Raw genomic sequence first — 17,144 nt, 5'->3', positions numbered from 1 at the left:
TCCTGTGCCACAGGAACCAGCCCAGGAGGGCAGGCAGGAAAACGTCAGTGATTTGGGGGAAAAATTGGGATTTTGGGGAAAAAACAGAAAAAAAATGGGAATTTCTGCAAAAAAATGGTGAAAAAAATGGCGAAAAAATGGCAATTTTCGGTAAAAAATTGGGGATTTTTGGGGAAAAATGGGGATTTTGGGGTTCTTCAGTCACTGTTCCTGTGCCACAGGAACTTACTCAGGAGAAATTATTGATTTTGGGGGAAAAAATCAGGATTTTGGGAAAAAAAATGGGAATTTTCAGCAAAAAAATTGGGATTTTTGTTAAAAAATGAGGATTTTCTGGTAAAAAATGGGGATTTTGGGGTTCCAAAGTCACTGTGGTTGGGTCACAGGATCCAGGCCAGGAGGGCAGGTAGGGAAATGTCAGTGGTTTGGGGGAAAAAATGGGATTTTGGGGAAAAAATGGGGAAAAAATTGGAATTTACGAAAAAAAATGGGGATTTTCGCAAAAAAAAATGGGGATTTTTTGGGGAAAAAATGGGGATTTTGGGGTTCTTCAGTCACTGTTCCTGTGCCACAGGAACTTACTCAGGAGAAATGATTGATTTTGGGGGAAAAAATCAGGATTTTGGGAAAAAAAAATGGGAATTTTCATCAAAAAATTGGGATTTTTGTTAAAAAATGGGGATTTTTTTGGGGAAAAAATGGGGATTTTGGGGTTCCCAGTCATTGTTGTTGGGTCACAGGATCCAGGCCAGGAGGGCAGGCAGGAAAACGTCAGTGATTTGGGGGGGAAAAATTGGGATTTTGGGAAAAAACAGGAAAAAAATGGGAATTTCTGAAAAAAAACGGGAAAAAATGGCGAAAAAAATGGCGAAAAAAATGGGAATTTTCATTAAAAATGGGGATTTTGGGGTTCCCAGTCATTGTTGTTGGGTCACAGGATCCAGGCCAGGAGGGCAGGTTGGAAAATGTCAGTGGTTTGGGGGGGAAAAATGGGATTTTGGGAAAAAACAGAAAAAAAATGGGAATTTCTGCAAAAAAACGGGAAAAAATGGCAAAAAAAATGGGAATTTTCGTTTAAAAAATGGGGATTTTTTGGGAAAAAATGGGGATTTTGGGGTTCTTCAGTCACTGTTCCTGTGCCACAGGAACTTACTCAGGAGAAATTATTGATTTTGGGGGAAAAAATCAGGATTTTGGGAAAAAAAATGGGAATTTTCATTAAAAAATTGGGATTTTTGTTAAAAAATGGGGATTTTTTTGGGGAAAAAATGGGGATTTTGGGGTTCCCAGTCATTGTTGTTGGGTCACAGGATTCAGGCCAGGAGGGCAGGCAGGAAAATGTCAGTGATTTGGGGGGAAAAATGGGATTTTGGGAAAAAACAGGAAAAAAAATGGGAATTTCTGCAAAAAAACGGGAAAAAAATGGTGAAAAAAATGGGAATTTTCGTTAAAAAATTGGGGATTTTTGGGGTTCCCAGTCATTGTTGTTGGGTCACAGGATCCAGGCCAGGAGGGCAGGCAGGAAAATGTCAGTGGTTTGGGGGAAAAAATGGGATTTTGGGGAAAAAAACAGAAAAAAAAAGGGAATTTCTGAAAAAAAAATGGGAAAAAACGGGAAAAAAATGGCGAAAAAAATGGGAATTTTCGTTAAAAATGGGGATTTTGGGGTTCCCAGTCACTGTTCCTGTGCCACAGGAACCAGCCCAGGAGGGCAGGCAGGAAAATGTCAGTGGTTTGGGGGAATAAAATGGGAATTTTGGGAAAAAAATGGGGAAAAATTGGAATTTACGCAAAAAAATGGGGATTTTTGTTAAAAAATGGGGATTTTTTTTGGAAAAATGGGGATTTTTGGGTTCTTCAGTCACTGTTCCTGTGCCACAGGAACTTACTCAGGAGAAATGATTGATTTTGGGGGAAAAAATCAGGATTTTGGAAAAAAAATGGGAAAAAAACGGAAAAAAATGGGAATTTTTCGTTAAAAAATGGGAATTTTTTGGGGAAAAATGGGGATTTTGGGGTTCCCAGTCATTGTTGTTGAGTCACAGGATCCAGACCAGGAGGGCAGGCAGGAAAATGTCTGTGGTTTGGGGGAAAAAATGGGATTTTGGGAAAAAAAAAAAAAATATGGGAATTTCTGCAAAAAAAAACAGGAAAAAATGGCGAAAAAAATGGCGGAAAAATGGCGAAAAAAAATGGGAATTTTCATTAAAAATGGGGATTTTGGGGTTCCCAGTCATTGTTGTTGGGTCACAGGATCCAGGCCAGGAGGGCAGGCAGGAAAATGTCAGTGGTTTGGGGGAAAAAATGGGATTTTGGGAAAAAATGGGGAAAAAATGGGAATTTCTGCAAAAAAACGGAAAAAAAAAGGGAATTTTCGTTAAAAAAATGGGAATTTTTTTGGGGAAAAAATGGGGATTTTGGGGTTCTCCAGTCACTGTTCCTGTGCCACAGGAACCAGCCCAGTAGAAACATCACTGATTTTGGGGAAAAAACCCAAGATTTTTGGAAAAAAAGAGAATTTTCTAAAAAAAATTGATTTTTGGGGGGGAAAAAAAAAATAATTTTAGTTTAAAAAATGGAAATTTTGGGGTTCTGTGCCTTTTTTTTTGCTGTGTTTTGCCATTTTTTGTTTGGAATTTGCTGGGTTTTGCCATTTTTTGTTTGGAATTTGCTTTTTTTTGTTGGGAATTTACTGTTTTTTACCATTTTTTGTCTGTAATTTGCTGGTTTTTGTTAGGAATTTGGGGTTTTTTGTCTGAAATTTGCCATTTTTTGTCTGAAATTTGCCATTTTTATCTATAATTTACCATTTTCTGTCTGTAATTTCTTGTTTTTGTCTGTAATTTGCCATTTTTTATCTGAAATTTACCATTTTTTGTCCGTAATTTACCATTTTTTGTCTGAAATTTGCCATTTTTTATCTGAAATTCGCCATTTTTATTTGTAATTTGACATTTTTATCTGTAATTTGCCATTTTCTGTCTTTAATTTACCATTTTTTATCTGAAATTTGCCATTTTTTTGTTGGGAATTTACTATTTTTTACCATTTTTTGTCTGGAATTTGCTATTTCTGTCTGAAATTTGCCATTTTTATCTGTAATTCACCATTTTTTGTCTAGAATTCGCCATTTTTAATCTGAAATTCGCCATTTTTTATCTGTAATTTGCCATTTTTTATCTGAAATCTGCAATTTTTATCTGTAATTTACCATTTTCTGTCTTTAATTTGCCATTTTTTACCTGTAATTTGCCATTTTCTATCTAGAATTTGCCATTTTCTGTCTGAAATTTGCCATTTTCTGTCTGAAATTTGCCATTTTCTGTCCGTAATCTTCTATTTTTTGTCCATAATCTGCCATTTTCTGTCTGTAATTTGCCATTTCTGTCTGTAATTTGTATTTTTTTATCTGCAATGTTCCCATTTCTGTGTTTTTTCGCCCCAAGGAGCGGGCTGGGCCGGCAGACGTGCCTGGAGTGCAGCTTTGAGATCCCCGATTTCCCCAACCACTTCCCCACCTACGTGCACTGCTCGCTGTGCCGCTACAGCACCTGCTGCTCGCGCGCCTACGCCAACCACATGATCAAGTGAGGGAAAAAACGGGGATTTTGGGAAAAAAAAATGGGGGAAAACAGTGAAAAAATGGGGAAAATCGGGGAAAAAATGGTCGAAAAATGGTAAAAAATGGGGAAAAAATGGGGAAAAAATGGGGGGAAATGGTGAAAAAATGGCCAAAAAATGAAGGAAATTGAGGAAAAATGGTGGAAAAATGGGGAAAAAAATAGGGAAAAAATTGGAGAAAAATGGTGAAAAATTGGTGGAAAAATGGGGAAAAAATAGGGAAAATATGGGGGAAAAAAGGGAAAAATTGGTGGAAAAAATGGGGAAAAATGGTGAAAAAATGGGGGGGAAATGGGGAAAAAATGGGGAAAAAATGGGGGAATTGCTGCTGCTCGCGCGCCTACGCCAACCACATGATCAAGTGAGGGAAAAAACGGGGGGAAAAATGGGGATTTTGGGAAAAACAGTGAAAAAATGGGGAAAATCGGGGGAAAAATGGGGGAAATCAGGGAAAAAATGGGGAAAAACGGTAAAAAAATGGCCGAAAAATGGGGAAAATATGGTGGAAAAATGGGGGAAATATGGTGGAAAAATGGGGAAAAATGGGGAAAATTGGTGGAAAAATGAGGAAAAAATGGGGAAAAAAAGAGAAAAATTGGGGGAAAAGATGGGGGAAAATGGTGAAAAAATGGGGAAAAAATGGGGAAAAATGGTAAAAAAATGGGGGAAATATGGGGAAAAATGGTGAAAAAATGGTGGAAAAAATGGTGAAAAAAATGGTGAAAAAAGGGTGAAAAAATCAGGAAAAATGGTGAAAAAATGGGGAAAAAATGGAGAAAAATGGAGGGAAATGGGGAAAATATGGTGGAAAATAAGGGGGAAATATGGGGGAAAATGGTGAAAAAATGGGGGAAAAAATGGTGAAAAATTGGCTAAAAAACGGGGAAAAATGGTGGAAAAATGGAAAAAAAATGGGGGAAAAAAGGGGAAAATTGGTGGAAAAAATGGGGGAAAATGGTGGAAAAAAATGGGGGGAAAATCGAAAAAAATGGTGAAAATATGGGGGAAAATGGTGAAAAAATGAGGGGGAAATGGTGAAAATATGGGGAAAATTTGGGGGAAAATGGGGAGAATATGGTGAAAAAAATGGTGAAAATGGAGGAAAAAAATGGGGAAAATCAGTGAAAAAAAATGGGGAAAAAAGGGTGCAAAAATGAGGAAAATGGGAGGAAAAAATGGCCAAAAAATGGGGAAAATTGGAGGGAAAAATGGGGGGAAAATGGAGAAATTCTTTCTGGTTCTTTGTGCCAACCACATGATCAAGTGAGGAGGGGTTGGGGACAAAAATGGGGATTTTGGGGAAAAAATGGGGGAAAACAGTGAAAAAATGGGGAAAATGGTAAAAAAATGGCCGAAAAATGGGGAAAATGGAAGGGAAAATGGAAGGGAAAATGACCAAAAAATGGAGGAATTGCTGCTGCTCGCGCGCCTACGCCAACCACATGATCAAGTGAGGGGGAAAACGGGGGAAAAACGGGATTTTGGGGAAAAATGGGGATTTGAGGGAAAAAAATGGGGGAAAAACGGTGAAAAAATGGGGAAAATCGGGGAAAAAATGGCCGAAAAATGGGGGAAAAAAGGGAAAAATTGGTGGAAAAATGGGGAAAAAATGGTGAAAATGGAGGGAAAAAATGGGGAAAATTAGTGAAAAAAAATGTGGAAAAAAATAGGGAAAAATGGGGAAAATATGGTGGAAAAATGGGTGGAAAATGGGGAAAATTGGTGAAAAAATGGCCAAAAAATGGGGAAAAATGGAAGGGAAAATGACCAAAAAATGGGGGGAAAAAGGGAAAAATTGGTGGAAAAAAATGGGGAAAAATGGTGAAAAAATGGGGGGGAAATGGGGGAAAAAAGGACAAAAAATGGGGAAAATTGGTGGAAAAATGGTGAAAAAATGGGGGAAAATCGGTGAAAAAATGGCCAAAAAATGGGGAAAATTGGTGGAAAAATGAGGGAAAAAATGGTGAAAAATGGTGAAAAAAATGGTGGAAAAAGGGTGAAAAAATCAGGAAAAATGGTGAAAATATGAGGAAAATATGGTGAAAAAAATGGTGAAAATGAAGGGAAAAAATGGGGAAAATCAGTGAAAAAAATGGGGAAAAAATGGGGAAAATATGGTGGAAAAATGGGTGGAAAATGGGGAAAATTGGGGAAAAAATGGGGGAAAAATGGGGAAAAAATGGAGAAAAATGGTGGAAAAATGAGGAAAAAATGGTGAAAAAAATGGTGGAAAAAGGGTGAAAAAATAGGGAAAAATGGGGAAAAAATGGTGGTAAAATGGGGGAAAAAAGGGAAAAATTGGTGGAAAAAATGGGGAAAAATGGTGAAAAAATGGGGGGGAAATGGTGAAAAAATGGGGGAAAATGGTGAAAAAAAGGACAAAAAATGGGGAAAATTGGTGGAAAAAAGGGGAAAAAATGGGGGAAAAATCGAAAAAAATGGTGAAAATATGGGGGAAAATGGTGAAAAAATGGGGGGAAAATGGTGAAAAAATGGGGGGGAAATGGTGAAAATATGGGGAAAATTTGGGGAAAAATGGGGAGAATATGGTGAAAAAAATGGTGAAAATGGAGGGAAAAAATGGGGAAAATCAGTGAAAAAAATGGGGAAAAAATGGGGAAAATATGGTGGAAAAATGGGTGGGAAATTGGGGAAAAAATGGGGGAAAAATGGGGAGAATATGGCAAAAAAAATGGGGAAAATGGTGAAAAAAATTTGTTGTTTTTATTCACATTGTTTTCCCTCCCCAGCAACCACGTTCCCAGGAAAAGCCCCAAATATTTGGCGTTGTTCAGGAATTACACAGCCAGGTATGGAAAAAAATACAAAAAACTTAAATTTGGGAGGAATGTTTTATTTTTAAATTTTATTTTATTTTAATTATTTTATATTATACTTCATTTTAATTTAATTAATTTTTTATTTTTTCTTTTTAAAATTTTAATTATTTTAATTTTATATTATTTTTTATGTTTTAGGGGTTTTATTTTGAATTTTTTTTAATTTTAATTTTTAAAATTTTATTTTATTGTATTTTATTTTTAAAAATCGTAATTATTTTTATTTTATATTAGTTTTTTATATTTTATTTTAAATTTTTTATTTTGAAATTATTTTAATTTTTAATATTTTATTTGACTTTAATTATTTTATTTTTTTTAACTCTTTTAAATTAAAATAAATTTTAATTATTTTTATTTTTTTAATTATTTTAAATTTTATTTTATTTTCATTATTTTTCATTTTATTTTTTAAACTATTTTTAATTGCATTGAATTTTTTTTTATTTGAACTACTTTTAATTTTATTTTTAAAATATTTTTTATTTAATTTAGTTTTATTTTAATTATTTTTCTTTCTATTTTTTAAACCCGTTTTGATTTGATTTTATTTTAACTATTTTTCATTTTTTTAAAACTATTTTTAATGGAATTGAATTTTATTTTATTTTAACTATTTTTCATATTTTTAAAACTATTTTTAATGGAATTGAATTTTATTTTATTTTAATTATTTTTATTTTATTTTTTAAAACTATTTTAAATGAAATTGTATTTTATTTTATTTTCGTTATGTTTTATATTATTGTAATTTATATTTTATTTTTCAATAATTTTTATTTTTTATGATATTTTGTATTTTATTTTCCTTTTCGCAGCGGGCTGCGCCTGTCGTGCTCCTCCTGTCCCTTTGTCACCTCGCAGGGCGACGCCATGGCCAAGCACTTGGTGTTCAACCCCTGCCACCAGTCCAGCACCGTGCTGGGCCACGGTAAATCGGGGCGAAAAACGGGGAAATTGGGAAAAAAATAACGGGAAATGGGAAAAAATGGGGAAAAAATGACAGGAAATGGGGGAAAAATGAGGAAAAAGTAACAGGAAATGGGGGAAAAATAACGGGAAATTGGGGAAAAATAACAGGAAATCAGGAAAAATGGGGAGAAAATAGCAGGAAATGGGGAAAAATAATGGGAAATGGGGAAAAAATAATGGGAAATTGGGGGAAAAATAATGGGAAATGGGGAGAAAAGAACGGGAAATGGGGGAAAAATAATGGGAAATTGGGGGAAAAATAATGGGAAATGGGGAAAAATGGGGAAAAAATAACGGGAAATGGGAAAAAATAATGGGAAATGGGGGAAAAAATAATGGGAAATGGGGGAAAAATAACAGGAAATGGGGGAAAAATAACGGGAAATGGGGGAAAATGGGGAAAAAATAATGGGAAATGGGGGAAAAATAATGGGAAATGGGGGAAAAATAATGGGAAATGGGGAAAAATGGGGAAAAAATAACAGGAAATGGGGAAAAAATAACGGGAAATGGGGAAAAATGGGGAAAAAGTAACAGGAAATGGGGGAAAAATAATAGGAAATTGGGAAAAAATAACGGAAAATGGGGAAAAATAATGGGAAATGGGGGAAAATGGGGAGAAAATAACAGGAAATGGGGAAAAAATAACGGGGAATGGGGAAAAATAACAGGAAATGGGGAAAAAATAATGGGAAATGGGGGAAAAATAACGGGAAATGGGGGAAAAATAACAGGAAATGGGAAAAAGTAACAGGAAATGGGGAAAAAATAATGGGAAATGGGGAAAAAATAACAGAAAATGGGGAAAGAATAATGGGAAATGGGGGAAAAATAATGGGAAATGGGGAAAAAGTAACAGGAAATGGGGAAAAAATAACGGGAAATGGGGAAAAAATAACAGGAAATGGGGAAAAAATAACAGGGAATGGGGAAAAATAATGGGAAATGGGGAAAAAATAATGGGAAATGGGGAAAAAATAATGGGAAATTGGGAAAAAATAATGGGAAATATGGGGGAAAATGGGGAATAAATAACAAGAAATGGGGGAAAAGTAACAGGAAATGGTGAAAAATTAACAAGAAATGGGAAAAAATAATGGGAAATGGGGGAAAATGGGGAGAAAATGGGAAAAAAAATGGGAAACAAATGGGGGAAAATGAGGAAAAAATGGGGAAAAATAAATGGGGGAAAAGGGGGGCAAATGGGAAGAAAGAGGAGAGAAAAATGAGGGGAAATGGGGGAAAAAAGGAGGGAAAATGGGGAAAAATAATGGGAAAAATGGGGAAAAAATAATGGGGAAGACTGGGAGAAAAATGGGAAAAATCAACTGGTTAATGGAGGAGAAATGGGAAAAATGAGAAAGGGGTAAAAAAATGGGGAAAGGGAAATAAAAACCTGGGAAAATGGGAAAAAAACTGGAAAAAAATGGGAAAAAAAATGCAATTCTGGCTAAAAATTAAAAAAAAAAATTACATTCTGGAGCTAGGATTGGGAATAAACTGAATTAATTTTTATTTTTTTTCAGATTTTTTGGGGATGGGAAATAAAGATTCATTGATTTGATTCCAGTTTTTTCCAGGAATTTTCACCAATCCCCAATTGTTATGAGATCAAAGCAAATAAATGGGAATAAAAATGTGAAATTCTTAAATAAATCAGAATAAAAAGTGAAATTTTCTTTTCTTCTTTTTTTTTTATTTCAGGCCCTTCTTGGATATCACATTCCAGGTAAGCCAAGTTTTTGGGATCTCAAAAAGTTGGGAATTTTTAATCTTTTTTTTCCTTTTTCTCACATTTTTTTCCCTTTTCTCACCGTTTATTTTTGCCTTTTCCTCTTCATTTCCCCCCTCTTTTTTCTCTTTTTTCTCACTTTTTTCTCCCTTTTTCCTCCTTTTTCCCCTCCCTTTTCTCCCTTTTTCCCCCCTTCCCCTCTTTTCCCTCTCCCCCTCCCCAAACCCCCAAAATCCCCATTTCCCCCTTCAAAAATCCCATTTCCCCCAAACCCCAAAAACCCCATTTTGCCCCACAAAAATCTCCTTTTACCCCCAAAAATACCCCCATTTCCCCCACAAAAAATCCCCTTTTTCCCCTTTAAAAACCCCATTTTCCCTCCAAAAATTCCATTTTCCCCTCCAAAAATCCCATTTTTCCTCCTAAAAAAATCCCATTTTGGACCAAAAAAATCCCATTTTCCCTCCAAAAATCCCATTTCCCCCACAAAAAAAATCCCATTTTCCCTTCAAAAATCCCATTTTTCCACCCCAAAAAATCCCATTTCCCCCCCAAAATTCCCATTTTTTCCTCCCAAAAAATCCTATTTCCCCCCTCAAAATCCCATTTTGGACCAAAAAAATCCCATTTTTCCCCCAAAACCCCATTTTCCCTCCAAAAATCCCATTTCCCCCTCTGAAATTCCCATTTTTCCTCCCAAAAAAATCCCATTTACCCCCCCCAAAAAAACCCTTTTCCTCAACCCCAAAAACCCCATTTTCCTCCTCAAAAAATCTCATTCCCCCCCAAAAAAAAACCCTTTTCCTCAACCCTAAAACCCCATTTTCCCTCTAAAAATCCCATTTTTTCCTCCCAAAAAATCCCATTTCCCCCCTCAAAATCCCATTTTGGACCAAAAAAATCCCATTTTTCCCCCAAAACCCCATTTACCCCCCAAAAATCCCATTTTCCCCAAACCCCAAAAACCCATTTCCTCCCCAAAAAATCCCCTTTTGCCTAAACCTCCAAAATCCCGTTTCCCTCTCCCAAAATCCCATTTTTCCACCCCTAAAACCCCATTCCCTCCCCAAAAAAAACCCTTTTCCTCAACCCAAAAACCTCATTTTCCCTCCAAAAATCCCATTTTTCCCTCCCAAAATATCCCATTTTTTCCTCCTAAAAATCCCATTTCCCTCCAAAAATCCCATTTTTCCACCCCAAAAACCCCATTTCCCCCCCAAAATTCCCATTTTTCCCTCCCAAAAATTCCCATTTCCCCCCCTCAAAATCCCATTTTGGACCAAAAAAAATGCCATTTTTCACCCAAAACCCCATTTTCCCCCAAAAAAATCCCATTTTTCCCCCAAAACCCCATTTTCCCTCCAAAAATCCCATTTCCCCAAACCCCAAAAACTCCATTTTCCTTCCAAAAATCCCATTTTCCCCTCCCAAAAATCCCATTTTTCCCCCAAAATCCCATTTCTCCCTCCGAAATTCCCATTTTTCCTCCCAAAAAATCCCATTTCCCCCCAAAAAAATCCCATTTTCCCCCCCCAAAAAAACCCTTTTCATCAACCCCAAAAACCCCATTTTCCCTCCAAAATTCCCATTTCCCCCCTCCAAAAAATCCCATTTTTCCACCCCAAAAATCCCTTTTTTCCCCCTAAAAAAATCCCATTTCCCCAAACCCCAAAAATCCCATTTCCCCCCCAAAATCCCTTTTTCCCTAAACCTCCAAAATCCCATTTCCCCCCCTCAAAATCCCATTTTGGACCAAAAAAAATCCCATTTTTCCCCCCCAAAAACCCCATTTCCCCAACAAAAATCCCATTTTTTCCTCCCAAAAATTCCCATTTCCCCCAAACCCCAAAAACCCCATTTTCCCTCCAAAAATCCCATTTTTCCCCCAAAATCCCATTTCTCCCTCCGAAATTCCCATTTTTCCTCCCAAAAAATCCCATTTCCCCCCAAAAAAAATCCCATTTTCCCCCCCAAAAAAAACCCTTTTCCTCAACCCCCAAAACCCCATTTTCCCTCCAAAAATCCCATTTTTTCCTCCCAAAAAATCCCATTTCTCCCCTCAAAATCCCATTTTGGACCAAAAAATCCCATTTTTCCCCCAAAACCCCATTTTCCCTCCAAAATTGCCATTTTTCCCTCCCAAAAAAATCCCATTTCCCCCCTTAAAATCCCATTTTGCACCAAAAAAAATCCCATTTTTCCCCCAAAACCCCATTTTCCCTCCAAAAAACCTCATTTACCCCCCCAAAAAAAACCCCTTTTCATCAAACCCAAAACTCCATTTTTCCCCAAAAAATCCCATTTCCCCTCCAAAAAATCCCATTTTGGACCAAAAAAATCCCCTTTTACCCTCAAAAAATCCCCATTTCCCCCACAAAAAAATCCCTTTTCCCTCTAAAAATCCCATTTTTCCCCCCCAAAAATCCCATTTTTCCCCCAAAAAATCCCATTTTCCCCTCCCAAAAAATCCCATTTCTCCCCTCAAAATCCCATTTTGGACCAAAAAAATCCCATTTTTCCCCCAAAATCCCATTTCCCCCCCAAAAAATCCCATTTTTTCCACCCAAAAATTCCCATTTCCCCCAAACCCCAAAAACTCCATTTTCTCTCCAAAAATCCCATTTTTCCTCCCAAAAAATCCCATTTTGGACCAAAAAAATCCCATTTTTTACCCAAAAAAACCCCATTTTTCCCCCAAAAACCCCATTTCCCCCCCAAAATCCCATTTTGGACCAAAAAAATCCCATTTTCCCTCCCAAAAAACCCCATTTCCCCCCCAAAAAATCCCATTTTGGACCAAAAAAATCCCATTTTTTACCCAAAAAACCCCATTTTTTCCTCCCAAAAATTCCCATTTCCCCCCTCAAAATCCCATTTCCCTCCCAAAAAACCCCACTTCCCCCCTCAAAACCCCATTTTGCACCAAAAAAAACCCCATTTCTCACCCAAAAAACCCCATTTCCATTCTCCAGGCACCCCCAACCCCCCCACCCCATCCCCCCACCACCCCCTCCCCAACCCCCCACCCCCCCTCCCCCACAACCCCCCCGCTCCCCCGCTGCGGACCCCACCCCCCGCGACGCCGCCGCCGCCGCCGCCGCCGCCGCGCTGGGGGAGCAGCTGTCGGTGAAGAAACTGCGCGTCGTCCTCTTCGCCCTCTGCTCCAGCACCGAGCAGGCGGCGCGCCACTTCCGCAACCCCCCGCGCCGCATCCGCCGCTGGCTGCGCCGCTTCCAGGCCTTCCACGACGACCGCCAGGAACCCCCCGAGGGGAAATACCTCAGCTTGGAGGCCGAGGAAAAATTGGCCGAGTGGGTGTTGACCCAACGCGAGCAACAGTTGCCGGTCAACGAGGAGACGCTGTTCCAAAAAGCCACCAAAATCGGGCGGGCGTTGGAGGGCGGGTTCAAAATTTCCTACGAGTGGGCGGTGAGGTTCATGCTGAGGCACCACCTCAGCACCCACACGCGCCGCGGCGTGGCCAACCCCCTCCCCAAAGAGATCCAAGGCAACGCCGGCGCTTTCATCGAGTTCGTCCAACGGCAGATCCGCCGGCAGCGCTTGGCGCCCGCCATGATCGGCGCCGTCGACGAGATCTCGCTCTTTTTGGATGTCGAGGTTTTGGGCAGCGAGGAACGCAAGGAGAACGCGCTGCAGACGGTCGGCAACGGCGAACCGTGGTGCGAGTTGGTGTTGACCGTGTTGGCCGACGGCAACGTGTTGCCGGCGTTGGTCATCTCCAAAGGGCAGCACCCGTCTCCGGCCACCATCCCTGAATCCATCTTGTTGGAATCCAACGAGAACGGTTACGGCGACGACGAAATCATGGAGCTGTGGGCGGCCAGGGTGTGGAGGAAACACACGGAATGCCGCGGAGGATCTTCCAAAGGGATGTTGGTGCTGGATTGTCACCGGACCCACCTCTCCGAGGAGGTGCTGGCCGTGCTCAGCTCGGCCGGAACGTTACCGGCCGTCATCCCCGCCGGTTGCAGCTCCAAAACTCAACCTTTGGACGTCTGCATCAAGAGATCCTTAAAAAATTTCCTCCAAAAAAAATGGAAAGAACGAGCCAAAGAGCTGACGGATCCCGACTCCTCCGCGCTGCTCCAGCTCCTGCTGGGGTGGTTGGGAGAAGCTTTGGAAATCCTCGGCGATTGCCCGGAGTTGATCCGGAAATCGTTCCTGCTGGCCAGCGTCTTGCCGGCCGGCGGCTCGGCGTCGCCGCGGAGGAACGGCGACGAGCAGGAAGAGCTGATCGCCGCCATGGAGGAGAGGTTGCAGATCGCCAAAAGCCGGGAATCGTCGCCGGGATCGCCGGAGAACGACGGCGACGCCGAGGCCGACCCCGAAATCCTTCACCGGCTCTTCGAGGGCGAGAGCGAGGCCGAGTCGTTCTACGGATTCGAGGAGGCCGATCTGGAGCTGATGGAAATCTGAGCGAGCTCCCCACGAGAGGATTTTAAAATTTTAAACCGGAATTTTTCAAAAGGAAACGGACGGAATCGCGCCGGATCGGAGCGGGGGCGGCGTTCCCGCGGTTTCGGGCGCGGAAATTCGAGGTTTTTGGGAGGTCCCCGAAAATTTCTTAATTTTTGATCCCAGAAATTGAAGAATTTTCCCAGTTTTTGACCCCCAGAGTTCAAGGATTTTCCCAATTTTTTGCCCCAGAGTTCAAGGATATTCCCAGTTTTTAGCCCTCAAAAATTCAAGAGTATTCCCAGGTTTTGACCCCCAAAATTTTAGGATATTCCCAATTTTTGGCACCCAAAGTTCAAGAGTATTCCCAATTTTTGATCCCCAAAATTCCAGGATATTCCAAAGTTTTGACCCCAGAATTCAAGGACAGTCCCAGTTTTTGGCATCCAAAATTCCAGGATATTCCCAATTTTTGACCCCAGAAATTCCAGGATATTCCCAATTTTTGCCCCAAAAATTCCAGAATATTCCCAATTTCTGACCCCTAAATTCCAGGATATTCCCAATTTTTGGCACTCAAAATTGAAGAGTATTCCCAGTTTTTGACCCCCAAAATTTCAGGATATTCCCAATTTTTGGCACCCGAAGTTCAAGAGTATTCCCAATTTTTGACATCCAAAATTCAAGGATATTCCCAATTTTTGACCCACAAAATTCCAGGATATTTCCAATTTTTGACCCCAGAAATTCCAGGATATTCCCAATTTTTTGTCCCAATATTCAAGGACATTCCCAATTTTTGGGTGTCCAAACTCACCCCAAAAATTCCAAGATATTTCCAAAATTTTTCCCCAAAAATTCCAGAATATTCCCAATTTCTGACCCCCAAAATTCCAGGATATTCCCAATTTCTGACCCCCAAAATTCCAGGATATTCCCAATTTTTGACACCCAAAATTCAGGAATAATTCCCAGTTTTTGACCCCAGAAATTCGAGGATATTCCAAATTTTTGGAGGTCCAAACTCGCCCCAGAAATTCCAGGATGTTTCCCAATTTTTGCCCCAAAAATTCCAGAATATTCCCAATTTTTGGCACCCAAAATTCAAGAGTATTCCCAGGTTTCGACCCCCAAAATTTCAGGATATTCCTAATTTTTGGCACCCAAAGTTCAAGAGTATTCCCAATTTTTGACATCCAAAATTCAACGATATTCCCAATTTTTGACATCCAAAATTCAAGGATATTCCCAGTTTTTGACCCCCAAAATTCCAGGATATTCCAAAGTTTTGACCCCAGAATTCAAGGACAGTCCCAGTTTTTGGCATCCAAAATTCCAGGATATTCCCAATTTTTGACCCCAGAAATTCCAGGATATTCCCAATTTTTTGCCCCAAAATTCAAGGACATTCCCAATTTTTGGAGGTCCAAACTCACCCCAAAAATTCCAAGATATTTCCAAAATTTTTCCCCAAAAATTCCGGAATATTCCCAATTTCTGACCCCCAAAATTTCAGGATATTCCCAAATTTTTGCCCCAAAATTCAGGAATAATTCCCAGTTTTTGACCCCAGAAATTCAAGGATATTCCCAATTTTTGGAGGTCCAAACTCGCCCCAGAAATTCCAGGATGTTCCCAATTTTTGCCCCTGAGTTTAAAGATATTCCCAGTTTTTAGCCCCCAGAAATTCAAGAGTATTCCCAGTTTTTGACCCCCAAAATTTCAGGATATTCCCAATTTTTGGCACCCAAAGTTCAAGAGTATTCCCAATTTTTGACATCCAAAATTCAACGATATTCCCAATTTTTGACATCCAAAATTCCAGGATATTCCCAATTTTTGACCCCAGAAATTCCAGGATATTCCCAATTTTTTGCCCCAATATTCAAGGACATTCCCAATTTTTGGAGGTCCAAACTCGCCCCAAAAATTCCAAGATATTTCCAAAATTTTTTCCCCAAAAATTCCAGAATATTCCCAATTTCTGACCCCAAAATTCCAGGATATTCCCAATTTTTGACACCCAAAATTCAAGAGTATTCCCACTTTTTGACCCCAGAAATTCGAGGTTTTTCCCCAATTTTTGGCCCCAGAAATTCAAGGATATTCCCAATTTTTTGCCCCAATATTCAAGGCCATTCCCAATTTTTGGAGATCCAAACTCGCCCCAGAAATTCCAGGATGTTCCCCAATTTTTGCCCCAAAAATTCCAGAATATTCCCAATTTCTGACCCCTAAATTCCAGGATATTCCCGAATTTTTGCCCCAAAATTCAGGAATAATTCCCACATTTTGACCCCAGAAATTCGAGGTTTTTCCCCAATTTTTGGCCCCAGAAATTCAAGGATATTCCCAATTTTTTGCCCTCAAAAATTCAAAGATATTCTGAATTTCTGACCCCAAAAATTCCAAAATATTCCCAATTTCTGATCCCAATAATTCCAGGATATTCCCAATTTCTAACCCCAAATTTCAAGGATATTCCCAATTTTTTCCCCTCAAAAATTCGAAGATATTCTGAATTTCTGACCCCAAAAATTCCAAAATATTCCCAAATTTTTGCCCCCAAAATTCAAACAAATTCCCAATTTCTGACCCCAAAAATTCCAAGATATTCCCAAATTTCTGCCCCCAAAACCAAACCCCATCCCCAATTTCTGGAACACAAAAATCCCAATTCCCAAAAGATTTTTTTGGGAAATTTTTTGGGATTTTTTTCCGAATTTCCGCCCAATTTTTGGGACGATTTCCGCGACTTTTTTTTTCTTTTCTTTTTAAATTTCAACAAAAAACTGAAAAAAACTTGGATTCACTGTGTTGGGATTTCCTTGGAATTCTCTCTCGTGGGTGAATATTTTTTGGGAATTTTCAGGATCATAATTCCTGATTTTTTTTACCGCTGGGAATTTTGACGTCGTTCGTGCCCGAATTTTAATTTTCATTTTTTCCCCAAGAAGACAAAAAAATTTAAAAATTCCCCAAAAATTTTGGGATTTTTTTTCCTTCTTCTTTTTCCTCAATTTTTTTGGAATTTAACCCAAAAAATTTTCCTGTTTTTACAGGAATTGGAAAATTTATTTTGGGTTTTTTGAAACGAAAAATGAGAATTTTGACGGAATTTTTTTCCCCCCTCCCAAATTTTTTTTTTTTGAGTGTTGATCGATTTTATTTAAAAATAAATCCTGGAAAACTTTGCCTTCCTTAGGATAAAAAATAAAAAAAATCCAGGATTTGGGACTTAAAAAAATGTAAAAAAAAAAGAAAATTTTGGGTTGATTTTTCACTGCCAGCTCTGATTTTTTACCAGAATTTGCATGTTTTTTGGGAAAAAAAATTTGTTTTTTATTTTAATTTTCAAAAACTTCATGGAATTCCTAAATTCTGTTTTTCCCATAAGATTTGTGGAGTTTATTTTGGTTTTTTTGGTTTTTTTTTCCCGAAGAAAAACAGGAAAAAATAATAAAAAAAAATTTGAAAATAAATAAATTTTAAAAGAATAAAAAAAAAAAAAAGGATCAGCTTGGAATTGTACAGGAGTGGAAAACATGGAATAAAAAAGCAGG

General features: G+C 38.8%; 1 protein-coding gene across 1 annotated transcript in view; it reads left to right on the top strand.

The window, feature by feature from the left end:
• Nucleotides 1-14,408, top strand: part of POGZ (pogo transposable element derived with ZNF domain) — a 57,461-nt gene extending 43,053 nt beyond the window's left edge. Inside the window, exons 15-20 of the mRNA XM_033082597.1 lie at nt 3,447-3,587; nt 6,372-6,431; nt 7,280-7,392; nt 9,138-9,162; nt 12,138-12,144; nt 12,226-14,408. Coding sequence (XP_032938488.1) covers nt 3,447-3,587; nt 6,372-6,431; nt 7,280-7,392; nt 9,138-9,162; nt 12,138-12,144; nt 12,226-13,602 — 1,723 coding nt within the window. The 3' untranslated portion in view covers nt 13,603-14,408. The remainder of the gene's footprint in view (nt 1-3,446; nt 3,588-6,371; nt 6,432-7,279; nt 7,393-9,137; nt 9,163-12,137; nt 12,145-12,225) is intronic.
• The last annotated feature ends 2,736 nt before the right edge of the window (nt 14,409-17,144 follow it).

Source organism: Catharus ustulatus, chromosome 30 (genome assembly GCF_009819885.2).
Source record: "Catharus ustulatus isolate bCatUst1 chromosome 30, bCatUst1.pri.v2, whole genome shotgun sequence".
NCBI classification, from domain to species: Eukaryota; Metazoa; Chordata; class Aves; order Passeriformes; family Turdidae; genus Catharus; species Catharus ustulatus.
Note: the sequence above shows the minus strand (reverse complement) of the source record. Positions and strands in the feature narration are given on the sequence as shown.